At 40.1% G+C, this 27902-nt stretch overlaps 1 protein-coding gene across 1 annotated transcript in view; it reads right to left on the bottom strand.

The window, feature by feature from the left end:
• The window catches only part of TBC1D15 (TBC1 domain family member 15), a 2197436-nt gene that overhangs the window by 302809 nt on the left and 1866725 nt on the right, over window positions 1-27902 (bottom strand). Inside the window, exon 16 of the mRNA XM_044057253.1 lies at window positions 16884-17000. Within this exon, the coding sequence (XP_043913188.1) occupies window positions 16884-17000 (117 nt within the window). The remainder of the gene's footprint in view (window positions 1-16883; window positions 17001-27902) is intronic.

The raw sequence follows: 27902 nt of genomic DNA, 5'->3' as shown, positions 1-27902 counted from the left end.
GGGGGAGGAGTTAGGTGCAAACAGAAAGAGAAGCATCGCCACTGTCTGAGGCTATATGATGAAGCCACTGGAGGAGGACAGTGATACCGAGTAGCTCACTGGCCTATAGTCAATTAGGAATTAGGTCTTGGAACAGGGATACCCCCAACCATGGAGGCATAAAGCCACACTCTCAAGCCATTGGGATGATACCATTCCCTGCCCTTACACTGTCACATGGATGGTTGTTGCAGAGAAGAGTGCAGTTTCTTTAGAAGAGTGCAGTTTCTTTCATGTCTACCTGGAAGATGGTCCTCTTTGGTCAATGATCTCCTCCATTAGTAGCCCAAGAAGGTGAGGTGCACTGAGGGACTGGAAGTGGAAGGCACATAGGAGGACATCTGACAGCCATCAGGCATGGAGTGGAAGCAGAAGAAAAAAGAAGAGAGTTAATATTGCAGTGTCATAACTACTTTGTGGCATAGTGTGTTTACAGCCCTTTTTTAACACATGATCTAATGTTTCAAAGGCAGCTTGTTCAATAACCTAGACACCAAAGCTGTGGAGAAAAAGATTCCAAAGTGAATTTGAATTGGTGGTTTGAGTAAGGCACTAAGATTCTGCCTGTGATGATATTCTGGCTATAAAATATAACAAGCAGAAGTTTACCTGTTTGATCTGCATGTAACAAAGAAGAGGTATTCAGATTAGCATAGAACTAGTGCTTTACAGTGACTGAAGCTCTAGTGGTACAATTAATAAGGACACCTATTAGAATAGAAAATAGGTTAAGTGTAGCTCTTCGTACTACAGTGGATATAAAAAGTTTACACACCCCTGTTAAAATGCTAGGTTTTTGTGATATAAAAAAATGAGACCACAATAAATTATTTCAAAACGTTCCCCATCTTTAATGTGACCTATAAACTGTACAATTCAATTGAAAAACAAACAAATCTGTTATGGGAAAAATATAAAAAAAATAAAAAATGTACAATAAGCTGGTTGCATAAGTGTGCACTCCCTTAAAATAATACTTTAAGCTGGTTGCATAAGTGTGCACTCCCTTAAAATAATACTTTGTTGAAGCACCTTTTGATTTAATTACAGCATTCAGTCTTCTTGGGTACACACCTGCCATCAATTAAAGAGACTCTGATTAACCCCATATAAAGTTCAGCTGTCCTAGTTGGATTTTCCTGACATTTCCTCAGTTGCCTTCTACAGCAAAAGCCATGGTTCGCAGACAGCTTACAAAGCATCAAAGGGATCTCATTGTTGAAAGGTATCAATCAGGAGAAGGGTACAAAAAAATTCCACAGCATTGGATATACCATGGAACACAGTGAAGGAAGTCATCAAAAAGTGGAGAAAATATGGGACAACAGTGACATTGCAAAGAACTGGATGTCCCTCCCAAACTGATGAAAAGACAAGACAAAAACTGGTCAGGGAGGTTGCCAAGAGACCTACAGCAACATTGAAGGAGCTGTAGGAAGTTCTGGCAAGTACTGATTGTGTATTACATGTGACAAAAATCTCATGTATTCTCCATATGTCTGGGCTATGGGGTGGGGTTGCAAGACAGAAGCCTATTCTTACACAGAAAAACATCCAGGCCCAGATAAAATTTGCAAAACAATACATCAAGTCTCCCAAAAGCATGTGGGAAAATGTGTTATGGTCTGATGAGACCAAGGTTGAACTTTCTGGCCACAATTCCAAAATGTACGTTTGGTGCAAAAAAAAAGTTCACATCACCAAAAGAACACCATCCCCACAGTGAAGGATGGTGGTGGCAGTATCATGCTTTGGGGTTGCTTTTCTTCAGCTGGAACTGGGGCTTTAGTCAAGGTGAAGGGAATTTAAACAGTTCCAAACACCAGTCACTTTTGGCCCAAAACCTTCAGGCATCTGCTAGAAAGCTGAAGATGGAGAGGAATTTCACCTTTCAGTATGACAATGACCCCAAGCATACATCTAAGTCAACAAAAGAATGGCTTCACCAGAAGAACAAGAAAGTTTTGGAATTGCCCAGCCAGAGCCTAGACCTAAATCTAATAGAAAATGTGTGGGGTGACCTGAACAGGACTGTGAACAACAGATGCCCTCGCAGTCTGACATATTTGGCGTGCTTTTGCAAGGAAGAGTGAGTAAATATTGCCAAACCAAGATGTGCCATGGTGATGCTATCCAAGAAGACTAAATGCAGTAATTAAGTCAAAAGGTGCTTCAACATAGTGTTAGTTTAAGGGTGTGCACACTTATGCAACCAGCTTATTGTATGTTTTTTTTTTTTTTATACGTTTTGTTTTTCAATTGAACTGTACAGGTTACAGGTCACATTAAAGGTGTGAAAAGTTTTGAAATTATTTATTGTGGTCTCATTTTTTTATATCACAAAAACATGGCATTTGAACAGGGGTGTGTGAACTTTTTATATCCACTGTATATAAAGAATACTGCAATTTTTTCATAAAGATACATTTTTAAAAATGCAAATGGATAATATCTAAGACAAACAAAGTTATGCTGTACAGTATTCAACTAAAACAAATTTCCATATATAAAAGCACAAAGAATAAAAATAAATAAACAAACACTTAGTGGAGAGCTATGTCTCTGTGTGCCCCTCCTATCCCCCACACCCTGTTAACTAAATATACTAGTTCTGTGATGAAAGTGTTGCAGAGTACAAAGAATATTTGGTTTTCCAATAAACCAGGCATTAAATTCACTAAAAGGCAATGTGTTCTCTGGATTACTATATGTCAGCGGAATGGGGGGTTTGGGGTGGCACAGCTAACTCATCTGTGGGTGGTGGTGGTGGAAATCTCCCTACAAAAACGCTCAGTTCTTATTTACTTTTTGGTATTACACACATACTAGTCTTCCAGTACAGCAAACTAATTATTTTAACATCTGAAGCAGTTCTAATGCATGTATTTATTATTATTAGAATGATTTTATTTTATTATTATCATTAGCATGATTTTTACTGAAATTATCTTTGTGGCTATGTCATGCTCCTAGATGCACTGAGCTGTCCAGGGTGCTGAAGTAATGTCTATTGCATAATGATGACTTTCTACTGGATGTAGGTGCTGCCTGCATTGCTGACGTCCCATCCCAATGCAGTGAGCTGTCCAGGATGCTGAAGTACAGTCTGTTGTATAATGATTGCTTCCCACTAGATGTAGGTGTTGCCTGCATTACTGACTTCCCATCTTTTTTATTTTTTAAGTGAAAATATAAGTAAAAAGAAAGATGTTTAAAATAAATAATGCTTTTAATTCAGTCGTTCTAAAAAGTAAAAGATGAGGAAGAAGACTGAAAACTTTGCAAAAGAAACACAGACGAGCTGATTTCAGAAAAGCACTCAAGGTTGGTTTTGCTGATTCCCACTATTACTTCTGGTACATCATTACCACAAATCAGCAAAACCAACCTCGAATGCTTTTATGAAATCAGCTTGTCTGTTTCTTTTGCAACGTTTTCATTCTTCCTTATTTTCTACTTTTTAGAGTGACTGAATAAAAAGCATTTTTTATTAAACAATCATTTTTTGTACTTACATTTTTACATAAAAACTAAAAAGGTGGGAAGTAATGCAGCCAACAACTACATCCAGTGGGAAGCAATCATTATGCAACAGACAGTAATTCAGCACCCTGGACAGCTCAGTGCATAGAGGATGGGAAGTCAGCAATGCAGGCAGCACCTACATCCAGTGGAAAGCCATCATTATGCAATAGACATCACTTCAACACCTTGGACAGCTCAGTGAATTGAAGGGTGCGACAGAGCCACAAAGGCAATTTCAATAAAAAAAAGTATTCTTATAGTAGTAGTAGTAATAAAAATAATAATAATAAAATAAGGAACAAGAATGAAAACTTTGCAAAAAAAAAAAACAAAGACAAGCTGATTTCAGAAAAGCATTTGATGTTGGTTTTGCTGATTCCTGCTATTACTTCGGGTACCTCATTACCACAATCAGCAAAACTGCCACTCTTCTTTCTTATTTTCTCATAAGTTTGTACTTCACAAAAATAGTAATTTAAGGTAGGACTATAATTTAATTTGTGCATTACTTCTGTGATATCTGAAGTACTGCTTTTGTTCATATGTGAGTACCTGCTATTTTTTTATCTTTCCAAAACTACTGTCAACCATTAACAATGAATAATTAAGAGCAGTCTGCTTAAAAAAAAATCAGATGAAACAAGTTAATAATGTAGTGCACATTTTAAGCAGCCATTAAGCACTTCAATGCTTGGCTTTCATATTTCTCCTGCACTATAAGACAATCATGCATACACTGTAAAGCTGTAACATCAAAATTTCATTTCACAACAATCTAAAGATTTTGTTTTACAATTTCATGTAGGAGCTGTTCAGAATTATGACAGATACGTCCATCAACATAAAACAAGAAAAATAAAGAAGACAGCAAAGGACCCTTAGTGGCTATAATTTGAGGAAACGGGATTTGACAATAACATACAGATGAGACAAAATGAGACAACTCATAAAACAGATATCAGGGGGATGTCCACAGGCAAACACATTGAAGGGTGCTAATGGATTTAGACACACTCATAAACCCATACCTTTTATTCCATTTCATAATCGACTGACGATAAAAACCTAACAACATTTTTCAACATACCCAATGAGGAAAAAATGCTCAAAGTTATAAATGGTCTCCAGGGTCTATACTTAAACGAAGGTGCTGGAGTGGAGAAACTGGCCAGTATAACAGGTGTCACTGCAAACTAAGAAGGCCACGGTGACATCATCCAGTTCTCATGGTCAAATATACATGTAAGACCTTGCACTTGCAAACTCATAAACTCAAATAAAAAACAATTTTACCATTCAGACTACAACCTCAGGGAGTTTGAATGAATCTTACTGTCAAGTTGGTCCATCTGAATAATCAGGCCACTTCTAGCCAAGTCTATCATCTGATAGAGGAAATGCCCTGGAAGTGCCAAGTACACTTGTTTAAGTACAACTACCATGCAAGCAGATGTCTGAATGATCACTTTTGTGATACCCTAAGCGATATGGGTTACATCCTGCAAGGATATAACAACTATCCAGTTTCCAAAACTTCAGGGTGACTTCCTTGCCCCCAAACCATTAGTCATCTCAAGATGAGCTGACTAAAAAGACAGGTTTGGGCACAAAACTCTTTAGAGCATTCATGTTGGGGGGGGGGGGAGTGCTGTCAAGGCAATACTAGGAACAACAGAAAATAACAGTCCACACCCTGGCAAGAGCAATACACTAAGAAACAAGGGGGCTGGAAGAAGGAGCGGCTACTGCAGCAGTGATCATTCAAATATCTACTGTTACAGTATGTTTACTTACATAATAGTACTATCTTCTTCATATTGATCACTGCTGCAATGACCTAAAACTTTATGGGTAGATTACCACAGCTTAAATGTTTTGGGAGGTGGAAGGAGAAGAATCCAGGAGCCCCAGGATAATGGCACTAGCAAACCTGAGCTAGACCTAGACAAGAAATCAAGCTTCTAGTGCTTTGTAAAAGTATGTACAGATGATCAAGTTGCTGTTCCTAGAGTACTTCTAGATTCCAACCATTTCAAAAAAAGCCATAGTTGAACCCAGGGCCTTGGTAGATAGGGCCTTGACACTGCCTAGAATAGTTTTGTTGTGGTGAGTGTAACAAAAGGTAACAGCCTTAGACAGCCATTTGGAAACAGTCTGCTTTAACATAGGCTGTTCCTTATTACCTTCACAAGAAATGAACAATTGGTCTGAAGATCTGAAAGATTTCTGTCAAGTTAGTACCCTTAGTTGTCTGTGGACATCTAAGGTATGGAGTTTCCTCTCTCAATCTTTTTTAAGTTCAGGAAAGAAAACAGGGAGATGGATAGTTTGGCTTAAAGTAAACTTGGATACCATTTTAGGCATAAAAGAAGGATTAGTTCTTTATGAAATCCTGTCCCTGTGAAAAATGAGCTTGCAATTCGCATGCCCTTCTTGTACAGGTCAGATAAATCAGAAAAACTGTTTTCCATGTTAAGAACCTCAAGTCAGCCACATTAGCTGGTTCAAATGGAGCAAGTGTTAGCTTCATTAACACAACATTAAAATTTCAGAGAGGGGTCACCAGTTTTCTCAGAGGCCTCTTATGCAAAATCCCTTTCAAAAACATTTTAACATTACAATGTATTGAAAGAGGAGAATGCATGGGCAGACATGCTGAAATGGACAATAAGTGAACCCTGATGAAGAAGTAAGAAAGGACATAGGACAGTAACTCACACAAATTTTGTAAAACCATAGAGCAAATAGTCCTGAATGGGTACTGGTTATGTTATTGGAACCAACTACAAAACATTTTCCATTCACCAATAAATAATTTTCTTGCCTCTGTTAGTATATGCTGTACTCCCTCAGTACTTGTGTGAGTAGATCCCGTCTGTGAGTAAGCTTCTGGTAATTGCACCTGGCCATTTCCAAAATAAGGCAAAACCACGATTGTCTGAGCCAGCAGGAAGTTACTACAGTGACCCTGGAGGATTCCTTCTGAATTTGCAGATGTACTCCGAGTATAAGAGGAAAGGGTGGAAAAGCATACAGTAATATTCCTGTTGAAGTAGAAGAAAAGACACCTGTCTTCCAGGCCCTCTTGTGTGGAGTCCAGAAGCAGAATGTTGTCAGCTGACTGTTCAGAGAGGAGGCAGATAGGTCTAACTTGAGGAAATACCAACAGATGGATCAAATCTTACAAGACCTGCTAAACTTAATGGGATTTGAAATAACAAAGGATGTTGTTGATGGGACAAAACAGACTTCAACCTGATCTTTCTTATGGAGTCATGCAGGGGTATCGTTAGAATTAGAGATGCCATGAGACTCAAAATCCTGCTGCATTCCCTCACAGTGATCAAAGTCTCAGTGGAAAACCTTACAAATAGATCTAGATATACATTTTTTTCCCTGTGGAATGAACAATTCTTTGAACCAAGGTGTCTAAGCTTGAGACCCACAGGAATGCAATCTTGTGTGAAGGAATCAAGAAGGTCTTTTGAATGTTCTCTTGGAATCACATCTTGTGTAAGAGATCTCACACCCAAATAAGAGATTCCTGACACTTTGAAAATGACTCTGCAAAGATAAGCAACTCATCTAAACATGGAAACATGTGAATACTCTGTAGCCTGCAGTCAGTTATAATTGGAGCTAAACAGTTTGCTAACACTCTTGGTACACTGGATAGTCCAAAGGGTGAAGAAGAGAACTGATAATGTGACCCAGACACAGAGAATCTTGAGAAACGCCTGAAGTCTAGATGAATAGGGAATGTGATAATCATCTTTTAAATCTAGAGTTACAAGGAAACTTGAAAGAGGAAGAGGTAATGGGTTGTGAAGTGACAGCATTTTGGACTTTGGCACTATCACAAATAGGTTTAGGAAAGAAAGATCCAGAACTGGTCTCCTAACATTTTCTTTCTTTGGCACTAAAACATAAATGAATAAAAATACATTCCCACCTGGGAAGGAGAAACTGGTTCTATCACTCATCAGGACAGTATGTGATGAAGGACAGATGGAAATAAAACTGTTTGGTCAGATGGAGGAGGGATTACCCCTGGAAATCAGGAATTTCCTCTCATTGCCATTTGTAACTGTTAAGAAAATGTATAACTGCAATGTGCAGGCTTAGATGCATTTAGGGTTAAAAAGAAATTAATACGTTTATTCTGCTTGTTCTGTGTGAAATATGTGCAGCTGCAGGAAACCTTGATAAGAGAATAATTGACGCTTGAAAGTCTACCATAGTCAGCAGAATGTGTATTCAGGCCAGGCCAGGGTTGTATCTTTACCCTAGGCAAATGTATCATATCAAGAACTGAACAGCTGAAGAAGTGTGAGAAACAAAGGAGGGCTGAAATAGCCCAAGGCCAGGTTGTTTTTCTCAAAGATGTTTTTGCAGGACAGCAATTTTCTGACTATGTCAGCAGTAAATCTAACAATGTCTTCTTTTCTGATCATGTCAACAGTTAAACTAACAATATTTTCTTGTGTACATGCAGAGAACTGTATAAGAATAGCATGCTGAACCATGAAAAATCAGACAAACCTTGTACCTACATGCTTTGTCTCCTTGCTGCAAGTAATAAAGGGTGCCATACTTGAACCTTATGTGCAATGATCTTTGTGTTTTCCTTTACAGTAACGTTTATGAATGATCTTCCGAATCCATTTACCTAAAACTATCTGCTGCCAAAGAGAAAAGTGATGATTCAGACTTTCTGGAAGGGAAAAGGGATTGCCAGGTCTGGGGGGTGCAGTGTCCCTTAAATAGTCATTTTAACTTGCTGGACTGTGCTTGGTTTTGGATGGTTCCTGAATACTTTCAAGAACTCTCTTGGCATTTCTTCTTAAATATTTGATTACCTGAATTTTGTTGAGACTGTTTATTATTATTTTTTGCCAAAGATGGATGAGGGGTTACAGAATCCCCTTAGAAAATTCTAAAAGGGTGGGCTGAAAAATCATATGAAAGTTCCTGTATTACCTTCCAGAAAGTCTCATCATACTTTTTGATCACCTCTGCAGCAGCGGGGTCAAAAAGTAAACCTCTGTCCAAAGGAGAATTCAAAATCTCATTTTTATCATCTCTGAGTTTCTGGAAATGCAGTGAGGCAAAGCTCCTCAACTCTGTACCAGTGAAAGCCCTCAAAAAATTATCAACTGAATCATATACATACTGTAAACAATATGTAGTGACTTGTACAACAGATGAACCTAAATTATTTTAAAGAAGATTTTCCCTCAGAAAAATCTGCAGATAAAACATTCCTCATACTTTCACAGTCAGAACAAACTTTAACATATGAGCCTGACAATTAAAAATTCTGAAAATCAATGTTGTAGAAGCATACACTTTTTCCCCATACTTATCAATAATCTTCTCATCCTTATCAGAAAGAGTAGGATTGCAGTTAACTTTTAGTTATGTACTCACCATAACTTCAGATGTTTGGGATCCATCTCATTCTGACTGATGGGTTGTCTCTTATTGGCTGAGCTTATTATATCCCAGGATGCACCACTACCAGTCCCCAGATCTAGTTTGTCCGCTATACATGCACACACATGCACATTATATATATAATGTCAGCAGATGAACAAGATAAAACAGTAGAACTCAAACCGTTCAATCTCTTCTGATCTCCAAGACAGGGGAAGGAAGATGGATCCCAAACATCTGAACTTATGGTGAGTACATAACTAAAAGATGTTATGTGATCCTATCTATTCTGACTGATGGGACAGCGTCCTAGCACCTGAATCCTGGGTGGCTCACTGAAAACACTCCTGAGTACCGTGGAACCAAATGATGTAGATGCCACATCCAATTTATAGTGGGAAATGAAATTGGACCAAGTAGCCGCAGCACAAATCTCAGAAATAGCGAGCTTGGAATGAAAAGCTATAGAAGCCATAGCTCTGGTAGAGTGAGCTTTGATAGATGTTGTAAGTTGCTTATTCGAACAGGAATAAGCCTGAGTTATACAATCTCTAATCCATTTGGAGATAGTAGCTTTTGTGATGGTTTTACCCAATTTATTGTCTGAGAAGGACACAAACAACTGGTCTGATTCATTTGCTGAGTCCTGTCTAAATAGAAACGCATTGCTGAACATCCAATTTATGGAGAGTGTATTCTGCTTCATTGGAGAATTTTGGAAAGAAAACTGGTAGCTCTAGAGATTGTTGGAGACAGAGATTAGAACAGACCTTTGGGACAAAAGATGGATTAGGCCTAAGTGATACTCTATCCTTGTGAAAATCAAGCACGGTGGTTTGATAGATAGGGCTTGAAGCTCTGAAACTCTTCTTGCAGAGGTAATTGCAACTAAGAAGGCAGTTTTCCAAGACAGATATTTTAACTCACATGTAGCAGCCGGTTTCGAAGGGAAGATGTTTGCATGCAGCACCAAATCAAGATGGATGAAAACTGGGGTCTTAACAGGCCGCACCTTTAATGAAAGTTTTGCATAATCTGCTGCTCATCAATGGAGGATCCATGGATTCGTGAAATTTAGAGATAGCCGCTAGTTGGACTTTAATAGTAGAGACAGAAGATCCTTGATTAAACAGGGATGTTAAGAATTTCAAAACCTCTGGGATTGGAGCAGTGATAGGGTCTAAGCCCTGAGTTGAGCAGATAGCAAACCTCTTCCACTTACTGAGGTACAATTTCTTAGTGGTGGGTTTGTGGGAAGATAAAATGTGAATAACTTCCGGGTCTAATGTGTGATTTCTCACTAAAGTCGGAAGTGGAGGAGCCAAAAGCTCAACTTTTCAAGTGAAGGGACTGATGTTGTCGTCCGACTGATGAATTAGCAGATCCGAGTTAGATCTAAAGTCCAAGGATATGTTTCTTCAGGTAGGAAACCATACCTAGCAATTAGTATCAGGACCCCAATTGAGAAGTTTTCTGAATGACTTTGGAGAAGTGGAATCGGAGGAAAGGCATAAAGTAGCCCTGTTGGCCAAGGTTGTGCTAGAGCATCCATAGCTGCTTCCCCTGATGTGGAGTCAAGGAGAAGAACCTTTTGCACTTTGTATTTTGTGGTGTTGCAAACAGGTCCATCTCCTGAAAACCTGAGCTGCTACTGTTTCGCTTTAGGGACCACTCGTGAGGAGAGAGAATTGTCCTGCTTAATCTGTCTGCCAATATATTTGATTTGAATGTGGGTCGCTACCAAGAAACGGCTGGTAGCTACAGCCCATTCCCACACCCTCATGGCCTCTCTGCAAAGGGGTAAGATCTGGTCCCTCCTTGTTTGTTTAGATACCAGACCACCGACATGTTGTCTGTGTGGATGGCGATTATGCCCTGAGGGAGAAACTTGTGTCTGTAGGGACAGAAGTACAGCCCTCATCTCCAATACATTGATGTGGAGAAAAGTTTGCCTGGAAGCCAGGAGCCCTGAACTAACCTGCCCAGACAATGCCCCCACCCTGTCTGGGAGGCATCTGTCGTCAGGGTGACCACTGGAGGGAATAACAAAGGACTTCCCTGATTTAGATTGGATGTCTGAAGCCACCAGCGAAGGTCCCGCTTGCATGTTTCTGTAATCATAATGGGGTGATTGAGGGAAGATCCTGAAAGGACCATTGAGTCGATAATAGCCACTGAAGAATCCTCATGTGCAATCTTGCCAGAGGAACTAGAAGAACCGTGGCAGACATCGAACCTAAAACTTGTAGGACCATCCTGGCTGGGGCCTTGGATCTTGAAATCAGGGCTTGAACTTGGCCTTGTAAAGTTTGGATCCTTTATCAATTTTGAGTCTATCTCTGCTCCTATGAACCTTATGCGCTGAGAGGGCAGCAAGACAGACTTTGACCAATTGAATGTAATTCCCAGGGTAGCACCCAGGAGATGGTGGCTTTGAGGTTGTCCATTAGTAGATGACTGGTGGTGGCAGTCAGGAGCCAGTCGTCCAGATAGGGAAACACTTGGAATCCAAGACTCCTCAGGTGAGCCGTTACTACTGCCAAACATTTGGTGAACACCCTGGGGCTGTGGTGAGACCAAAGGGCAGAGCACAAAATTGGAATGACTGTCTCCCAGGCTGAAGCGCAGATACTTCCTGGTGTATCGGTATGTGATAATAGGCGTCCTTGAGATCTATGGAGCACATCCAAACATCCTTCTCCAACAATGGGAGAATGGATTCCATTGGTTTAGTCTGCTGAGATCCAATATTGGTCTCAGGTCCCCTGTCTTTTGGCACTAAAAGAACCTTGAGTAATTCGGATCCGATCTGGTCTGTGGGGACCGGTTGGATGACTCCTTTTCTAGCAGCTTTAAAGCTGGCTGCAATTTCCCTTGACTGGGTGGTGGTTCCTTTTTGGACGGTGGGGGTGAGTGTGTGAAGGGATGGTGTAACCTCCGCACCCATCTGTCCTGAGTGATTGACTCCCAGGCTTTTAGGTGCTTGGCAAACGGCACCCGACTGGCTCCGGAGCAGCACAGCCGGGCAATCCCTCATGAAGTGTGGGAGGCTGAAGAGCCACGAAAGGACTCTCGGTCTCCAGAATTGCAGGGCCCTCTGCTCCCAGAAAAATTTCCCGTCCTCTGCCTCTGGAAGGAATCTTCCTGCTGCTGATGGAAAAACTTACGTGATTTATGGAAACACATCTTCCCTCCTCCTTTAGCCTTGGGATAAGGCCGAAAGCGGCAGATAAAGTTTTTCCTTCTTGCTCACAGCGGTAAGAGTGTCTTTAACCTTAGGTCCAAACAAAGAGGACCCATCAAAGGGAGCGAAGGCCTCCAATGAGCCTCATGGACGAGTTAGAAATTGAAGCAAGGATAGCCAACTGAGAGCTAACCGACTGGGCTAGCTGCTCAGGTAGGTTACCTGAGAGGAATCTGACAGCTCCTTGACCAGATCCCTCTGAAGCCTGGTAAAATGTGCCAAATAATTCAGGGACCTTAAAGTAAAGGCCGCTGAAGTCAGTCCATGCTCCTAGACTCCTTATTAGGAGGATGGACGGACGCTGAAGCCTCTGCCACGTCCTGTTGTGTAGCAGATGCCACCACCATGGCATCTACAGCCACGCCTTTAGTGAGGAACTCCTTCTCGGGTGGGGCAGACAAAAATTTGTTAGGACGAAGGACGAGAGGGACTGGTTCCAGTATCTGGATGTTAAACTAAATCCAGGAGCTACACCCAGGAGGCGGAGGGCTGAGCCCTTGAGGAGCACTGACTCATCAGCAGGGGGTTTGGATATCCAGCCGCCTCGTTGTTTGAGGATCTCTAAGATGTCTGCAAATGAGACATCATCCGAGGGGACCCTCCGCATCATCAAGATCAGTGTCCGATGTAATAGACCACGTGCTTCCTCTTGCACGATCTTCCTTGGGGTTCCTCTGAAGACAACTCCGAAGAACCCTCAGGAGGAGGGAACCCCAATGGGGGTAACCTCAGGCCCAGGGCTCCGCTGCCTAAGGACAGGGAACTGCCAAAGACCCAGTCTCCACGCCCAGGGAAGGTGCCGGTAAGCCGAGAGATGGTCAAGAAGACTTGGCCAAGGCACTCCTCATAGCTCTGAAAGCGGACCCCAGAATCCTGGGAGTGTCGTCCCCCGGAGCCATGATAGCAGACGGAAGTCCCGCAGCCCAAAGCACCGAGAGGAGGCTCGGAACCGACAGCATAGGTCCCGAAACATCACCCCAGGTCCAGCCGAAGAAGTCCGTGGTACCAAACCGACCCTAAGATCTCCACCGCTCCAATAGCACCTGCTCGACGGCCAGCGGTCGGAGGAGGAATAGCAATGACATGGGCATAGCCAACTAAACAAATTTTGAAAGACTGGGGACTGGAACAGTCTTTGGAGCACCCTGTCTATGTTCGAATCTGACATCCTCGATGACCTAGAGGATACTGAACGGGTCGAGATGGCCTCTGACTCGATGACTATCGAGGAATACCCACACTAGTTTCCATCGGTGCCGAGGAGGACTTGAGGAAGTGTCTGCCAGTGGAGCCGAAGGTGACCCGCCTCGATGCCCCAGCCATGAGTCGAGACTGGTGGCATCGAGGCAGGAGAAACCTGCCTATGTCTTTTAGCGGTCGGATCCGACGGACTGGTCGGAGCAGACGCCCTCGGAGCAGACGCCTCTTTTAGCGGAGAAGGAGAGGATGCTAAAGCTTCTTGAAGGATGGTTTTACAAGACCTTTTAATATGAGCTTATTTTTCCTCTCTTGGAGGACAAAGCGGAAAAAGCTGCAGGACTCCTGCAAATGCTTTGCCCCCAAACAATGAACACAGAGAGAGTGGTCATCTGTGATCGACATTTTAAAGTTGCACTTGGTGCACTTTTTAAAGCCTGAAGGCCTAGGTACCTGAGACATTCCGGTGAATTAAAGTCCAAAACACAGTACAAACACTGTAAATTATTAAGAAATTCTCTCTCTTTGACCTAATAAGAAAGATAAATTATCCACAGTATAAAGGATCCGAGATCCCTAACAAAACAGAAGTCACCTACAATCAAAAAGACAGGGAAAGGCCTTTACTCCTACTCCTAGTCAACACTCACAACACAAGAATTTACTAAGTAAACTCCACCAAACTCACTCAAAACACAAGAATAGCTGTTAAAACAGCTTTTGTTGAAGAAAAATAGAAATTCCTGACAGAAAAACTAGTGAAATTAATCACTACTTAGCTCAGCCAGCTCGAGACCACGTCTTCACTTGTTAGCGGCAAACGAGATCTGGAGGACTGGTAGTGGTGCATCCTGGGATATAATAAGCTCAGCCAATAAGAGACTTCGCTCTTTGGCATGGATCGGCTCCGAACCCATCAGTCAGAATGTAGGCGAGATAGGATCACATAACATCTAAACATTTAGCAGCAGGATAACTAAAGCTGTATCTTATGGGTTCAGTTTGGGGGCTGTGTTTAAAAACTTAAGACTGAGAAACTTTAAACATCCTGTCTGCCTTTTTATGGGCAGATGGCTGACTATCAGGAAAACTGCAGGCAATAACACACATCTTCCAAACCTGACAGAACTGGCGGAATAGGTGAAGGTCCTTGAAATTCCTTCTGTAACAGCTGATATTATTTTCTGAGGTACTGAAAAACCTCAGTGTTCTTCTACTGAAAGCACTGGGACATTCTGTAGATAGTCTCAGAGAAAGACCCCCCCCCCCAAAAACAAAAAAAGGAAAATCAGAAACTGAGCTCTCCTCTGAGTCTGAATCATAAATCTGAGGAAAAAACCCTGCTATCTGTCCTTTCATCTTCCTGTCCAGATCTTCAAGAAAATAAGTATCCCTCTTTCTTTTACCAGACACTATCATCTAAGACGGCTCAGCAACCTGAATTAACCCTGAGCCAAATCAAATAAATTACTCCTGTCCAAGAACTTTTGAGGAGGAGTATATAAATGTTTGGTTTTCTGTTTCTGTTTTTATAAGCAAAATGGGGCCAACGGTGTTATTAGTGGCAGCACTAGCTTCCCCAAGGATGGACACAACATTCTGACAAAGCAGGTAGTTTTCCCTGTTCCTTCTCCTATGACAGACAAGAGTGGTTCTCCCTTGCCTACTGAGTGGACCCCAACAGCCACAGAGGATGTGGTTAACCCCTTTTCACAGCGGCTGTAGGTGTTGCACAAGAGGGATCTGAGCTACAAGATGAGTGTTCTGAGGTACAATTAATGTCCACAGGAGAGTCCTTTGCCTGTGCCTGAGGCAAACTGTTAGCCTACTATGGCAAAGACTGTTTGCATTACTTTTTCTTTCTGTGGCTGGAAGAAGGAACGCCCATGGGACTGGCAATATGTTCCATGGTCAAACTGAAAATGGTGCCTCTCTCCCAGGGAAAACAAGCAGCCAGTAAAAATCTCAAGTCTTTAGAAGTCACTTTAAAACATAGTAAAAAGCACTTTAAAACACTTTGCCATTCCCAAAGAGTAAAATAAATACTACTTCTCCACATAAAAATGTTTTAAATACTTTAAACAACTTTTAAACTGGCAGTTAAAAAGAACATTCATGTTTAAAAGTACAATACACTCTAATGACAGTATATTAAAACACAAACTCCTAGCTTTAAAATACCTTTCATAAGCAGGAAAAAGTGTTATCAACAAACTTTTTTTTTTTTCAATCAGGATTTCTGGTTTACTGTCAGTTACTCGAATCTACTCCATTTGAGTGTTAAGATGTCCGAATCACATGTTCGGAAATCTCAACACTGAACACAAAAAATGTCGAAGGCAGCATTTTAGTAAAGACGAAATTTTGACAATGCTGACTTTACTGAAATGCTGCACTTCCGCTCAACCTTAACAAACACTTGCTCTCCTGCACTTCCCATGTGGGGGGGGGGGGGTAAAAACTCTGAGATCGCACTACAGTGAGGGAAAGGGTACATTTCCAGACCTCCACTATAGTGTGATCTGCACCACAATGTTGAACCTTACAACAGCAAATCCTCGCTATCGTAAGGTTCGACGTTGTGGCATTCATAATTTCAGTTCGGCCAAAGGCAGTTTCACATAAACGTCGATCGCACAAAGTGCGATCAACAAAGCGATTGTAAGCCTTTTTTTTTCCGTAAAGGGAACTTATCTGCCCGGCAAAGGAACAGTACAAGACGACCATAAATCTTCCAAACTACAGGACCGTATTCTTCGGTAGCAGGAAAGCTCTGAATGGCTTGGTGTCCAAACCTATCTTTTTAGTCATATCAGCTCGAGCTGAATAATGGTTTGGGCATGAGGAGGTTGCCTTGAAGCTTTGGAAGCTGGGCGACTAATATATCCTTGAAGGATATAACCCATATAGTTTAGTCTACTGCAGCAGTGATCACAAACCAACTGTTAGGGCAATGTGATGTACTCTGTGACTTGACTGCTGGTGCAAAGCAAAGATAACTAAAAATAAAGACTTTTTGACAAAATGCACAGAACTTGACAAAATAAATATTAAAACTTGAAATTAAGAAAAACAAGAAACTGATGTCTTACTGGCACAAACGTTTCCTTATGAGTAAAGAACTCTGTAATATGCACGTTAGAACATCAGCAAAAATCTGACTCCTGGTCGAGAGATCCTCAAATTTATGATAGAAGTCATAAGCATTTTAAATACTGGAGCTCACACTCACCAGTGATAATCAATGGTAAAAAATGTTAACCTCTCCAAGATTCAACTTATGTTAACCGTTTTTCTTGCAAAATGAAGTGGAAATGGAAGTATATGCTGAGCAAGTACCGCTTACTCATCATGAGCTAGTACCTCTTACTCATCAAAAACAGTTTGCTGGCATGGAATCATTTATATAGTTTTTAACAAGAACGTTTAGAAAGATAGTTACCTTAAGAATTTCATTAAATCCAAAATGGTTTTCCATTATTGTTTGTTTTTCAGAATCAAGAATGGCACAGCATACAAGTAAATGAAAGTTCCTGCATGGCAAACCAGTCCACATAACCTAAGAAAAGCAAACATTTTTAAATAAATACTTCTTTACCAATATGCAAATTACTACACAGTGCAAAAGAATATGGATAATAAAATTATGGAAATATTTAAAGATTTTTAACTAAATTCTGCACTAAAACAACAAATACTCATGATGTTTGTGTGTGTATAAATGTGTGTGTGTGTGTGTGTGTGTGTGTGTGTTGTTGAATGGCAGTTGTCAACTCACTTTCGGTCAGGCATGCTTTCAGACTGGCATTCAGTATGTAACGGGAGAGTCAACTCAGAGTTGGTATATATAAAGTAGTTGAGCTGTGGATCAAAGGTGGGCTTGCCCCCCTGCAAAAGAGATGTTTTCCTTTTTTTTTTTTTTTTGTATTTCAAATCAGTGTTGATTTGATGATTTTTTCAATGTTTTGCCATTCATCCGGACCTTGTCTCTATAATGGTACCACACTGTCTTCTGGTGGCTAACCATTTCATAATCTAATTAATCAAAAAAGGATTATGTTCATAATTTGGCAAACATTACATATAGAACAATGAGATAATGTATTCAATGCTGTGGCAACATCTAAAAATACAGCACCAGTACCACAAATAAAACTGCTTCCATAGTTAGAGTAACCAGATTGCACAATTCAAAAAGATTAGTGAGTGTGGATTTGCCTGAGGTAAAACTGTGTTTATCTAAATCAATTATGTTTTTCTGTATATGCGGGATCAAAAAGTAATTGAATAATACATTGTTCAAAACTCTTACAAACTTATTGGTAGGCCATGACTAAGTATGTTATCCAGACCCATTTAAGTATCATCATTCACTTTCCTCAGTGTTTGATATCATGGTCTTTGATAACATAGGACAAATTTCACTAGAAAACAAAGCAAGATCACCACTCTTCCAATTCGATGTTGGAATAACATTTGTCATACTAGCAAAATACTCAAAACACATTAGCAATTTTCTTTGGATTTATTAACTTACCTAGATGGAGTATACATGATATTTGATTATTAGCTTTAGTCATAATGTTAATACACTTGCAATATAATTTATTGGTTTACTATTAAAATATTGGGATTGAGATGTCCGCAGATGAAACATTCGAAACACAGATGTTCAAATTTTCATCTAGATGAACATCTCAATGTCCGAAAGTTTATATTAGCGAATCCACTGTGCATTCACGAATATAAATTCAAAGAACTGTACAGACATCGCGGTACAGTGCGGTTTGGGAAATTCATCCCTTTCTTCAATGTAGTGCAATCTTGAAGTTCGAATATATAGTTAGCAGGGGATGTGGGAGGCACAGCCCCGAACGGAGGGGTGTAGGGGGGCTTGCCCCCCTGGAGAAATGTGATTTTAGGTATAGGAGTTTATTTTACATGCGCTCCTATATGGGCATCAAGTGATGTTTTCAGAAACAATGTCAAATCTGCTGAATTCGATCAGCGGATTTGACAGTGTGACTTCTATTTTTTAACTTTCGAGGTTTACTTTTGATACGTCTGTCAAAAATTATTTTGTCATTCAACATATTGATAGTAAACCTTTCTTATCACTATGATCATCAGCTAGACTTTTTCATACTTTATCTTCTCATCCTTAAATTTCAACTTATGTTGTTTATACAATCTGAGAATAGTTTACAGCTAGACACTTTTTATATTTCCTAATTTTATATATATATATATATATATATATATATATACATACATATATATATATATATATATATATACATACATATATATATATATATATATATATATATATATAATTTTAACAAAATGGGGAATTTGCTCTGAGTTTAATATAAGAACATACTGTGCCCTCCAAAATATTTATGATATTTTCCAAAACAGAATGTTCTAATTCATCCCTGGTGCAATATATAATAGACTGAATGACAGAAATAAAATACAGATCTATTAATATTATCATAATTTAATAATCTAAAATTTTACTTCTTATTTTGACTTGAAAGGCTTAGAGAAAACATTTTTAACCTGAAATATAGGAGAGCTATGATCAGCATTCCCAAGAGGCATAGATAAAACAATAATACTAATTTATTGTGAACAACTAGTCAGAAAGAAGTCCAAGATGTTACTAACCCTTATTGGTGATTTTATAATCTGCACCAAATCAAGCCTTAGAATTGCATGTAAAAATCATGTTCTATAACCATTACACATGTATAATTTTCCCAATTTATCATAGGATAGTTTGGGAAACGTACTCACAAGCGAGGAGAGTGTGTTGAGCAGATGGAAAGAGTACTTTGAGGGGCTGATGAATGAAGAGAATGAGAGGGAGAGAAGGTTTGATGATGTGCAGATAGTGAATCATGAAGTGCAGTGGATTAGCAAGGAGGAAGTAAGGATAGCTATGAAGAGGATGATGAACAGAAAGGCTACTGGTCCAGATGACATACCTGTGGAAGCATGGAGGTGTTTAGGTGAAATGGCAGTGGAGTTTTTACCTAGATTGTTTAATGAAATCTTGGAAAGTGAGAGGATGCCTGAGGAATGGAGAAAAAATGTTTTGGTACCGATTTTTAAGAATAGGGGTGATGTGCAGAGCTGTAGTAACTACAGAGGGATTAAACTGATCAGTCACAGCATGACGTTATGGGAAAGAGTAGTGGAAGCTAGGTTAAGAAGGGAGGTGATGATTAGTGATCAGCAGTATGGTTTCATGCCAGGAAAGAGCACTACAGATACTATGTTTGCTCCGACAGTGTTGATGGAGAAGTGCAGAGAAGGTCAGAAGGAGTTGCATTGTGTCTTTGTGGATTTAGAGAAAGCATATTATAGGGTGCCTAGAGAGGAGTTGTGGTATTGTATGAGGAAGTCGGGAGTGCCAGAGAAGTATGTAAGAGTGGTACAGGATATGTATGAGGGTAGTGTGACAGCAGTGAGGTCTGCGGTGGGAGTGACAGATGCGTTTAAGGTGGAGGTGGGATTACATCAAGGATCAGCTCTGAGCCCTTTCTTATTTGCAATGATGATGGACAGGTTGACAGACGAAATCAGACAGGAGTTCCCGTGGACTATGATGTTTGCAGATGACATTGTGATCTGTAGTGAGAGTAGGGAACAGGTGGAGGAGACCCTGGAGAGGTGGAGATATGCTCTAGAGAGAAGAAGAATGCAGGTCAGCAGGACTAAGACAGAATATATGTGTGTGAATGAGAGGGAGGCTAGAGGAATGGTGAGGATGCAGGGAGTAGATGTGGCAAAGGTGGATGAGTTTAAATACTTGGGGATCAACAGATCAGAGTAATGGTGAGTGTGGAAGAGAGGTGAAGAAGAGAGTACAGACAGGATGGAGTGGGTGGAGAAGAGTGTCAGGAGTGATTTGTGATAGACGAGTACCAGAAAGAATGAAAGGGAATATAGACTGGGAACATTACTCAAGGCCCCTAATTTTCTAGCCCAATGGTTCCTGGAGTTCATAAATTCAAATGCCATGGAACAGCTAGTCACTGTTCCCACGAGAGGAGAAAATATACTAGATCTCATTATCACAAACATGGGGACAAAATGCTCCACACCGGAAGTATATCCCTCATTGGTGAGATCTGATCATAAACTAATCTCACTGGAAATCCACATCCCGCCCCCACCCCAAACAAAAAAGACCACAGTGAAGAACTTCTCTAAAGCAAACTTCACACTACTCAAGACTGGTGTGGTATCCTTCAAAGCCCCTGAGCCAGTGGAAACCACAACCCAAGCTGCGGAAGCCCTTACAAATGCCTTCTATGAACACCTCCAGGACTGCATGGATCAGGCAATCCCAAATAAAACCAAGACTCTTTCCACAAAGGGCAAGCGTCCAGTCTGGTGGACCCCAGCCATTAACAAACTTTACAATAAGAGGAGAAAGCTATTACATGATAGAACAAAATCCATAAAAGGGAAGTCACCCCTGATCATTATTAGTAAAAAATACGAGCACTCATAAAATCAACTAAGGCCAATTTTGAGAGAAAAATTGCCATGGATTCAAAGGACAATCATAAGGCCTTTTTCAGCTATGTTAGGAACCTGGGTGGAAACTCCCAGATATGCTCAGAATTAGTCCAAAATGATACAAAAATCACTGAACCACAGACATTGCCAACATACTGGCAGACAGGTTCAGTGCAAACTTGACCCCCCTCTCCCCCCCTAAAGGAGAGATAACTATCCCAGCGGAGTGTAGCCTCCCAGACATCTGAAATGCGTAGGTGAAAGCTGCTCTCTCTAAAGCTAAAAACACAGCATCAATGGGACCGGATGGTGTCCCCGGCTGTGTGCTACACGAGCTAAATGAGGAATTAAACCCACACATAAGGCAGCTGTTTAATCTCAGCCTTACCACAGGATACGTGCCCAAGGAGTGGCGTACGGCAACTGTGGTCCCACTCCACAAAGGCGGTGCCTCTACGGACCCTGGTAATTACCGCCCCATAAGCTTAACAAGTCTAGTCTGCAAAGCTATGGAGAGGATCATAATGGAGCTCATAAACAAAGATATAGGGGACTTGCAGACATTGGACCCGACCCAGTTTGGCTTCGTCAAGGGCAGATCATGCCTTTTGAACTTGGTCGACTTCTTGAAACAGTCACCAAGGCCATTGATGAGGGAAAGGCAGTCCATACAGCCTACCTTGACCTTGCAAAGGCCTTCGACACAATACCCCACTCGGGTATTGTAGAAAAACTTATCAGCTTAAATGTAAACCCATATGTCACAAGATGGGTTGCGAACTGGCTTAAGGACAGAACCCACAGGGTTAGAGTTGCTGGCGCTATGTCAGACTCCAAGCCGGTCACAAGTGGTGTCCCACAGGGCTCGGTCCTTGGCCCCCTATTGTTCGGCATCTACTTCTCAGAAGTACAGGCCAACATCGGAGGACTTTGGCTGACAAAGTTTGCAGATGACTGCAAACTGGGCGCCATAGTGGAAAGTGCATCGGACACGGATATCCTTCAGAAGGGACTCACGGAAACAGATAGCTGGTGCCAGAGCCATGGCCTGAAGTTAAACGCCAAAAAGTGTATAGTCATACCCTTGGCGAAAAACAAGGTAACCCCAAGCTACCATATAGGTGGCAATCCACTAAGCACAGAAGAGGTTATCAGGGACCTGGGGACCCAGGTTGACAGTGGCCTTTCTTTTGACACTCACGTTGCTAAAGTGGTTAGAAAGACCTTCTACATTGCCCACCTGATCATGAAGGGATTCACATCCAGATCTAGTGAGGTCATTGTTCCCCTGTACTCTTCACTTATCAGACCAATGATCGAGTACAATGCCCCATTCGGGATGTATCTCACCCGACATCTGCAGCAATTGGAGAGACCACAAAAGTTCCTCACCAAAAGGATAAAGGGACTCCAAAATCTGTCATATGCTGTCAGACTGAAGAAACTCCAGCTCTATTCAGTTGCATACCATCTGCTCAGAGGTGACATGTGCCTGACATACAAGGCCATGTCCAACCTGGAATTAATGGACATGCTCCACCTCAAAAAATCCAAATCCACCAAAACCACTAGAGCAAGCGACTTAAACCTTAGCACGGATATAAATAGGACGTGCTGGAGGGATAGATTTATCACTCAGAGACTCCCTATGCTGTCGAATAAAATCCCGGTCCATGTGAGGCAAAGCACCTCGCTGGCTCTGTTCAAGAGAAATCTTGACCAGTGGATGGGAGATCATAGGTTTATCCCAGGAATCATCTCTGTGTCACTGCTGGACAGAGGCACAACAAACTAATGGGCACAGTATTTTTTCATATAAGGGGTGGCGTAAGCCACAAAAATTTGGGCTAGGCTTATAAATGCCTTAGGGCAGATAGCCTAGTATAAACCTATGAAGGTCTACAAGAGGGTAGTGAGACCAGCTATGTTATATGCGTTGGAGACAGTGGCATTGACAAAAAGGCAGGAGTCAGAGCTTGACGTGGCAGAGTTGAAGATGTTAAGATTTGCACTGGGTGTGATGAGGATGGACAGGATTAGGAATAAGTGTATTAGAGGGTCATCCCAGGCTGGAAGGTTTGGAGACAAAGCCAGAGAGGCGCGATTACGTTGGTTTGGACATGTGCTAAGGAGGGATGCAGAGTATATTGGGGAAAAAGATGCCAAGGATGAAGCTGCCAGGTAACAGGAAAAAAGGCCTAAGATAAGGTTTATGGATGTGGTGAGAGAGGACATGCAGGTGGTTGGTGTGACAGAGCAAGATGCAGAGGACAGGAAGAAATGGAAACAGTTGATCTGCTGTGGCGACCCCTAACAGGAGCAGCCAAAAGAAGAAGAAGAAGATCATAGGATAGTTTAAGTCTCCTACTAAAATAATATTATGTTCTAAATATTTATTTAGATAATCTAGGTAATTGTTATGAGATATTTTAGCCATACATAGGTTTTCTGTAAGACAGAATAAACCTTATATCGTCCTTATACAAAATTACCTTTCAAATCTACAATTAGTCTTATCAGTTACATCCTTAAAAATTAAAACAGAAGGTACACAGTTTTCAAGTATAAGTACTCTTCCTCCATTCTTAGACATTCATATTTTGTATAGCCAGGAATCATAAGTTCACTATCTCAGACTTCTACTAATGCAATAATTGCAAAACTCTCAGCGTTGATTATGCCAATTAGTTCATATACATTATTGCGTAAACATCTAACATTACAATAATACACCTAAAATAGAATTAGAAATAACACTCAGTGATTATGCCTTATTTCTAAAAAAGGCTTAATATATTCTTTTATTTTACAAAATATTTATCCAGCACAAGGACCAAGATGAAATTGATCTTTACCAGGCATCCTGTAGTCTCCATCAAAATCTTCCCATTAGATTACTATCTGGGAAGAATATGCTGTATACAACTGTCTTAGCCATGTATTGAACTGAGTTGCTTTTGTAAAGCTATAATCACTGCAAGAGAAAGTAAAACTTCACTTAGAATTACATTGGCATTGAAATTTTCTGTTATTTCAATTTCCAATAAATGTCTTTTTATATGAGTTAAGGGTGTATATGATAGCTCATTTATCCCACATTATATGTTCTTAGATGTTGGTAAAGCTAATCTAACATAGATGAATATATCCAAGCTTATGCCCTGGGAGTGCCAAGGTTGGTATATGTTATTTATGAAAATCATTTAATTTCCTTCTTGAGGGTTTAAACACTCAATCTGGTAAAAAAAAATGTCACACTGATTACACTGCTTGGCATTTATTGCTGTATCCTTACAAGTAAACTCAGCATTTGATACTATTTTATAGTCAACGGCATTACTTCTATTCACACTATTTTTTATGTGTTACAGTCATCAATTATTCCTTCCTGAGCCTTTCTTTTCAAATTTTATTTTTAGCAGCAACCTTCCAATCAGAATTTAAGATACTCTCCTGTCGTTCTGTAAGAGTGTTACTGTCAACTAATTATCACTTCATGGTATAATCCAGGGGAAACAGGATTTGTGTTTAACTTGCAATCATATGATAATCTGTCAATTTCTCTTTCAAAGATGATTATATTACTTTAGTTCTTTCTTATCAATGTGGAAGGAACATTTAACAATTGTAAAGACTCATACGTATCTGTATCCAAGTCTTTCTGACAATCTAGCCAACCCTGACTTAGATACTCATAAATATCTAAATCAGGATTTGCTACATTATCAGAAAGACTTTTTCTGATAAGTTTTTTTCTTCTTCTCTTTCATTTCACCTCTTGCACTGTACTGTGAACTTTTCTTTTCCCAGTCTTGACAGTTGGTAACAGATAATCTAAATATTTTTTTCTTTCTCTTTTCCTTCTCCCTCTCTCTCGTGTAGGGTACAAGGAAGTTGCAAGGTTCACTGGAAACATCCCTAAAGCACACACATGGTAAGCTCATCCAAAAGGCAGACTGAGTCCACTCAATTCACCCACCATTTACTTTGGACAAATATTGTATCGCTTCAGCCCTTGTGCTTTAAATAAGTGTTAGAGGCATCCACTCTTTTCTGCATGCATTTCAGCCTGCACAGTGAAGGCAAGTGGCTCAGTGTCCGAGTCTGCAACAGCCTTATAGCCTGTAAACCCTACTCCACAGATATCCTGCTAGTCAGGTTTTACTCTCTACTTCTTAATAGACCTACATTTACTCTTACTACTCTTATTTTCTTCATTTCTTGTATACTACTCCCATTATTTATATCCTCCTTTCTTCTGTGGAACTGCACAACTTCAAGGAAGTCACCCTTGATCTCCCTTCCTTTATTTCTCCTTGCCTCAGTTACTAAACCACTTTCAACTCTGAGCTAGTATTTCTGCAAAGTCATCATTGACTCAGTGCACTCAAATGTGTCTTTAGTGTGTTTTTACTTTCATATAGAAGTATCCTTGCATGTAAATAGATGGGTATTTAACAGTGAAGTCTGCAGTTTAAACATGTCTGTGGGCCATATTTTATGTAAATTATAAATATTATGGCAGACTAAAACAAAGAACTCTGTCCACTATAACAGCTCCATTTTTTTAGACCACAGCATTTGCATTAGTACTTTCTCTTTCAACTATGCTCCATTGATTGTTTTTAGCAGTCCACTGTCTTTACTTAAGTTTATTTGTTCTTTGCCCCAGATGCTTTTGTAACCACTTTCAGTTCTGAGTCAGTATTTTTCCACAGCTGAAGTCCTGCATTCTGGCTTACTTTTTCTCATTGTTTTTCTGATCTTTAGGGGGTGGGGATAGTCTTTGGACTTTGCATTTCAAAGTCCATAGAAATCTCCTTACATTACACAGTTGTTCAAACAGTCATGTGCAGTGTTTCACTGTTACATATCACTATTAGTCAGGTAATGCGATATTGGACTAATTCTCTTATTAAAACTGTGTCCTAGAGCAACAAAATCAAGACTTTCATCTACTGGCAAAGATGCCTTTTAAACTGCATTGCTCCGTTTATATCTCTCTGCATATCTGTGGCAGTTTAAGCTCAGTCACTGATTGTTTTGCTCCGTCTCTTTGCCCAGTTTTCAACTCACTTCATGCATCCTCAATAATGCTTGGGCTCACTCTGCTCCCCTATCCTACACACCCAATTCCCACCCACCTGCGTACTCTACATTTATACTTCCTTAGCACCACCCACATAGTCCTCAAACCAATACCACTGGTTACCCTGAGAAGAAAAACAATCAACAGAATTACTCCCATTAGTAACACCTACTTTTGTTTAACACCCAAGACTTTATCCTCAAACTGTCCTACGCCTTGCCCCTATAACTATTACATTACTTCTGTACACCCCAATCAAGTACCAGTCCTAACATTTTCTAATCCTAATTTACAGCAAAGATAAAACCCAAATTAAATAAGATGCTCCAAACTCAAATTATTTTACTATTCCTCCTCACTCTACTAACCTTCATCTCAAGTTATCACATCCAGCTTTTGCAAGTACTTAGGAGTTCAACTAATCCTCACAAAGAATACCAACATCTACCCACCCTGTCTTCGTACATATCACCCTATTTCTACAAACAAACCACATCTGATTTATTTATCTATACATATCTCAAAACTATGTATCCAAATTTATGATCAAATGCCAAAACAAGCCCGGACTATAACTGGCCCTTCCCTCTGCAAAATATCAATTAAAAAAATTGGTGGAAATATTCCTCCCAGCCCAGGTTCTACTGTTCAAAAAATCATCACTTCCAACCCCAAAATAAACCAGTCACCTAATACATCTCAACAAAAATCAGAACATAAACTCACCTTACTAAATATGAATCTATGATGTATGTGCAAAACAAATTGATGCCATACATGGTGACCTTTCCACATACACTCCTGATGCAGCCATAGCTACAGAAATCTGGATAAAAAGAAATAAATGATAATGAGATCACTCCCCCTATGATACAATATACTCAGGCAGGACAGACAAAAAATGCATGCAGGTGGTGCAGCAGTCATCTATAAAAATTCCATAACCATCACCTTACTCCCACAGGAAATACCCAAATTTAACAATGACGAATGTCTAATAACACTCCTAAAATCAACAATAGGTAAACTATATGTTTAACAGCAATTTATATACCACCAGGGAATAACACTGATACCACTGAAAAAATCATGTACTAGATATCCTAATAAATTAACCATGAAACTATAATACTTGAAGACTTAAATATACACTGGAAACCCATAAGTTCTATTACACTCCCACTGAATCCATAAACTTGTACAACTTCAAACAATTAATAACCACACCTACTAGAATCAATAAAACTTCAGGGAGACACTGAACAGTAGACTGGATCCTTACAAATCAGACAAACTGGCAAAAGTAGAATGTCACCACGTAGCCACATATACCATTAGAACTTACTATAAACTAGATGAATACATTACCTATAATCAAATACAAATACAACAAATTCAGCAAAGATATTTTCAATGAAACACTAAAACAATACAACTGGAATGTACTTAGAACAATGCCACTAGATACTGCTGTAGAACACTTTAATACCATATTCTTACAGACCTTAAATAACCTACCACCGATAAGTAATAAATGAGTCAAGTCCAACCTCACACCATGGCTAATAAAAGAAACAAAAAACTCATGATGAAAAGGGATACAGCCTGGAAAATTGGTATAAAAATAGAATTCAAAATGCCTTCCACCAATTTAGACATCTTAGAAACCTTGCAAAACTCCATGTCAAACAGGACAAGCAAACTTACTATACCAACCTACAAAACAAACATGAAAACAACTCCACATTTTTTTGGTCATCACTAAAACTACTCTACACTGCAAAGACCACCATTCCCTCTTCAAAAACAGAAAATATGACAGATTGTATCCCCACA

Source organism: Protopterus annectens, chromosome 15.part0 (genome assembly GCF_019279795.1).
Source record: "Protopterus annectens isolate FY-2018-M chromosome 15.part0, PAN1.0, whole genome shotgun sequence".
NCBI classification, from domain to species: domain Eukaryota; kingdom Metazoa; phylum Chordata; order Ceratodontiformes; family Protopteridae; genus Protopterus; species Protopterus annectens.
Note: the sequence above shows the minus strand (reverse complement) of the source record. Positions and strands in the feature narration are given on the sequence as shown.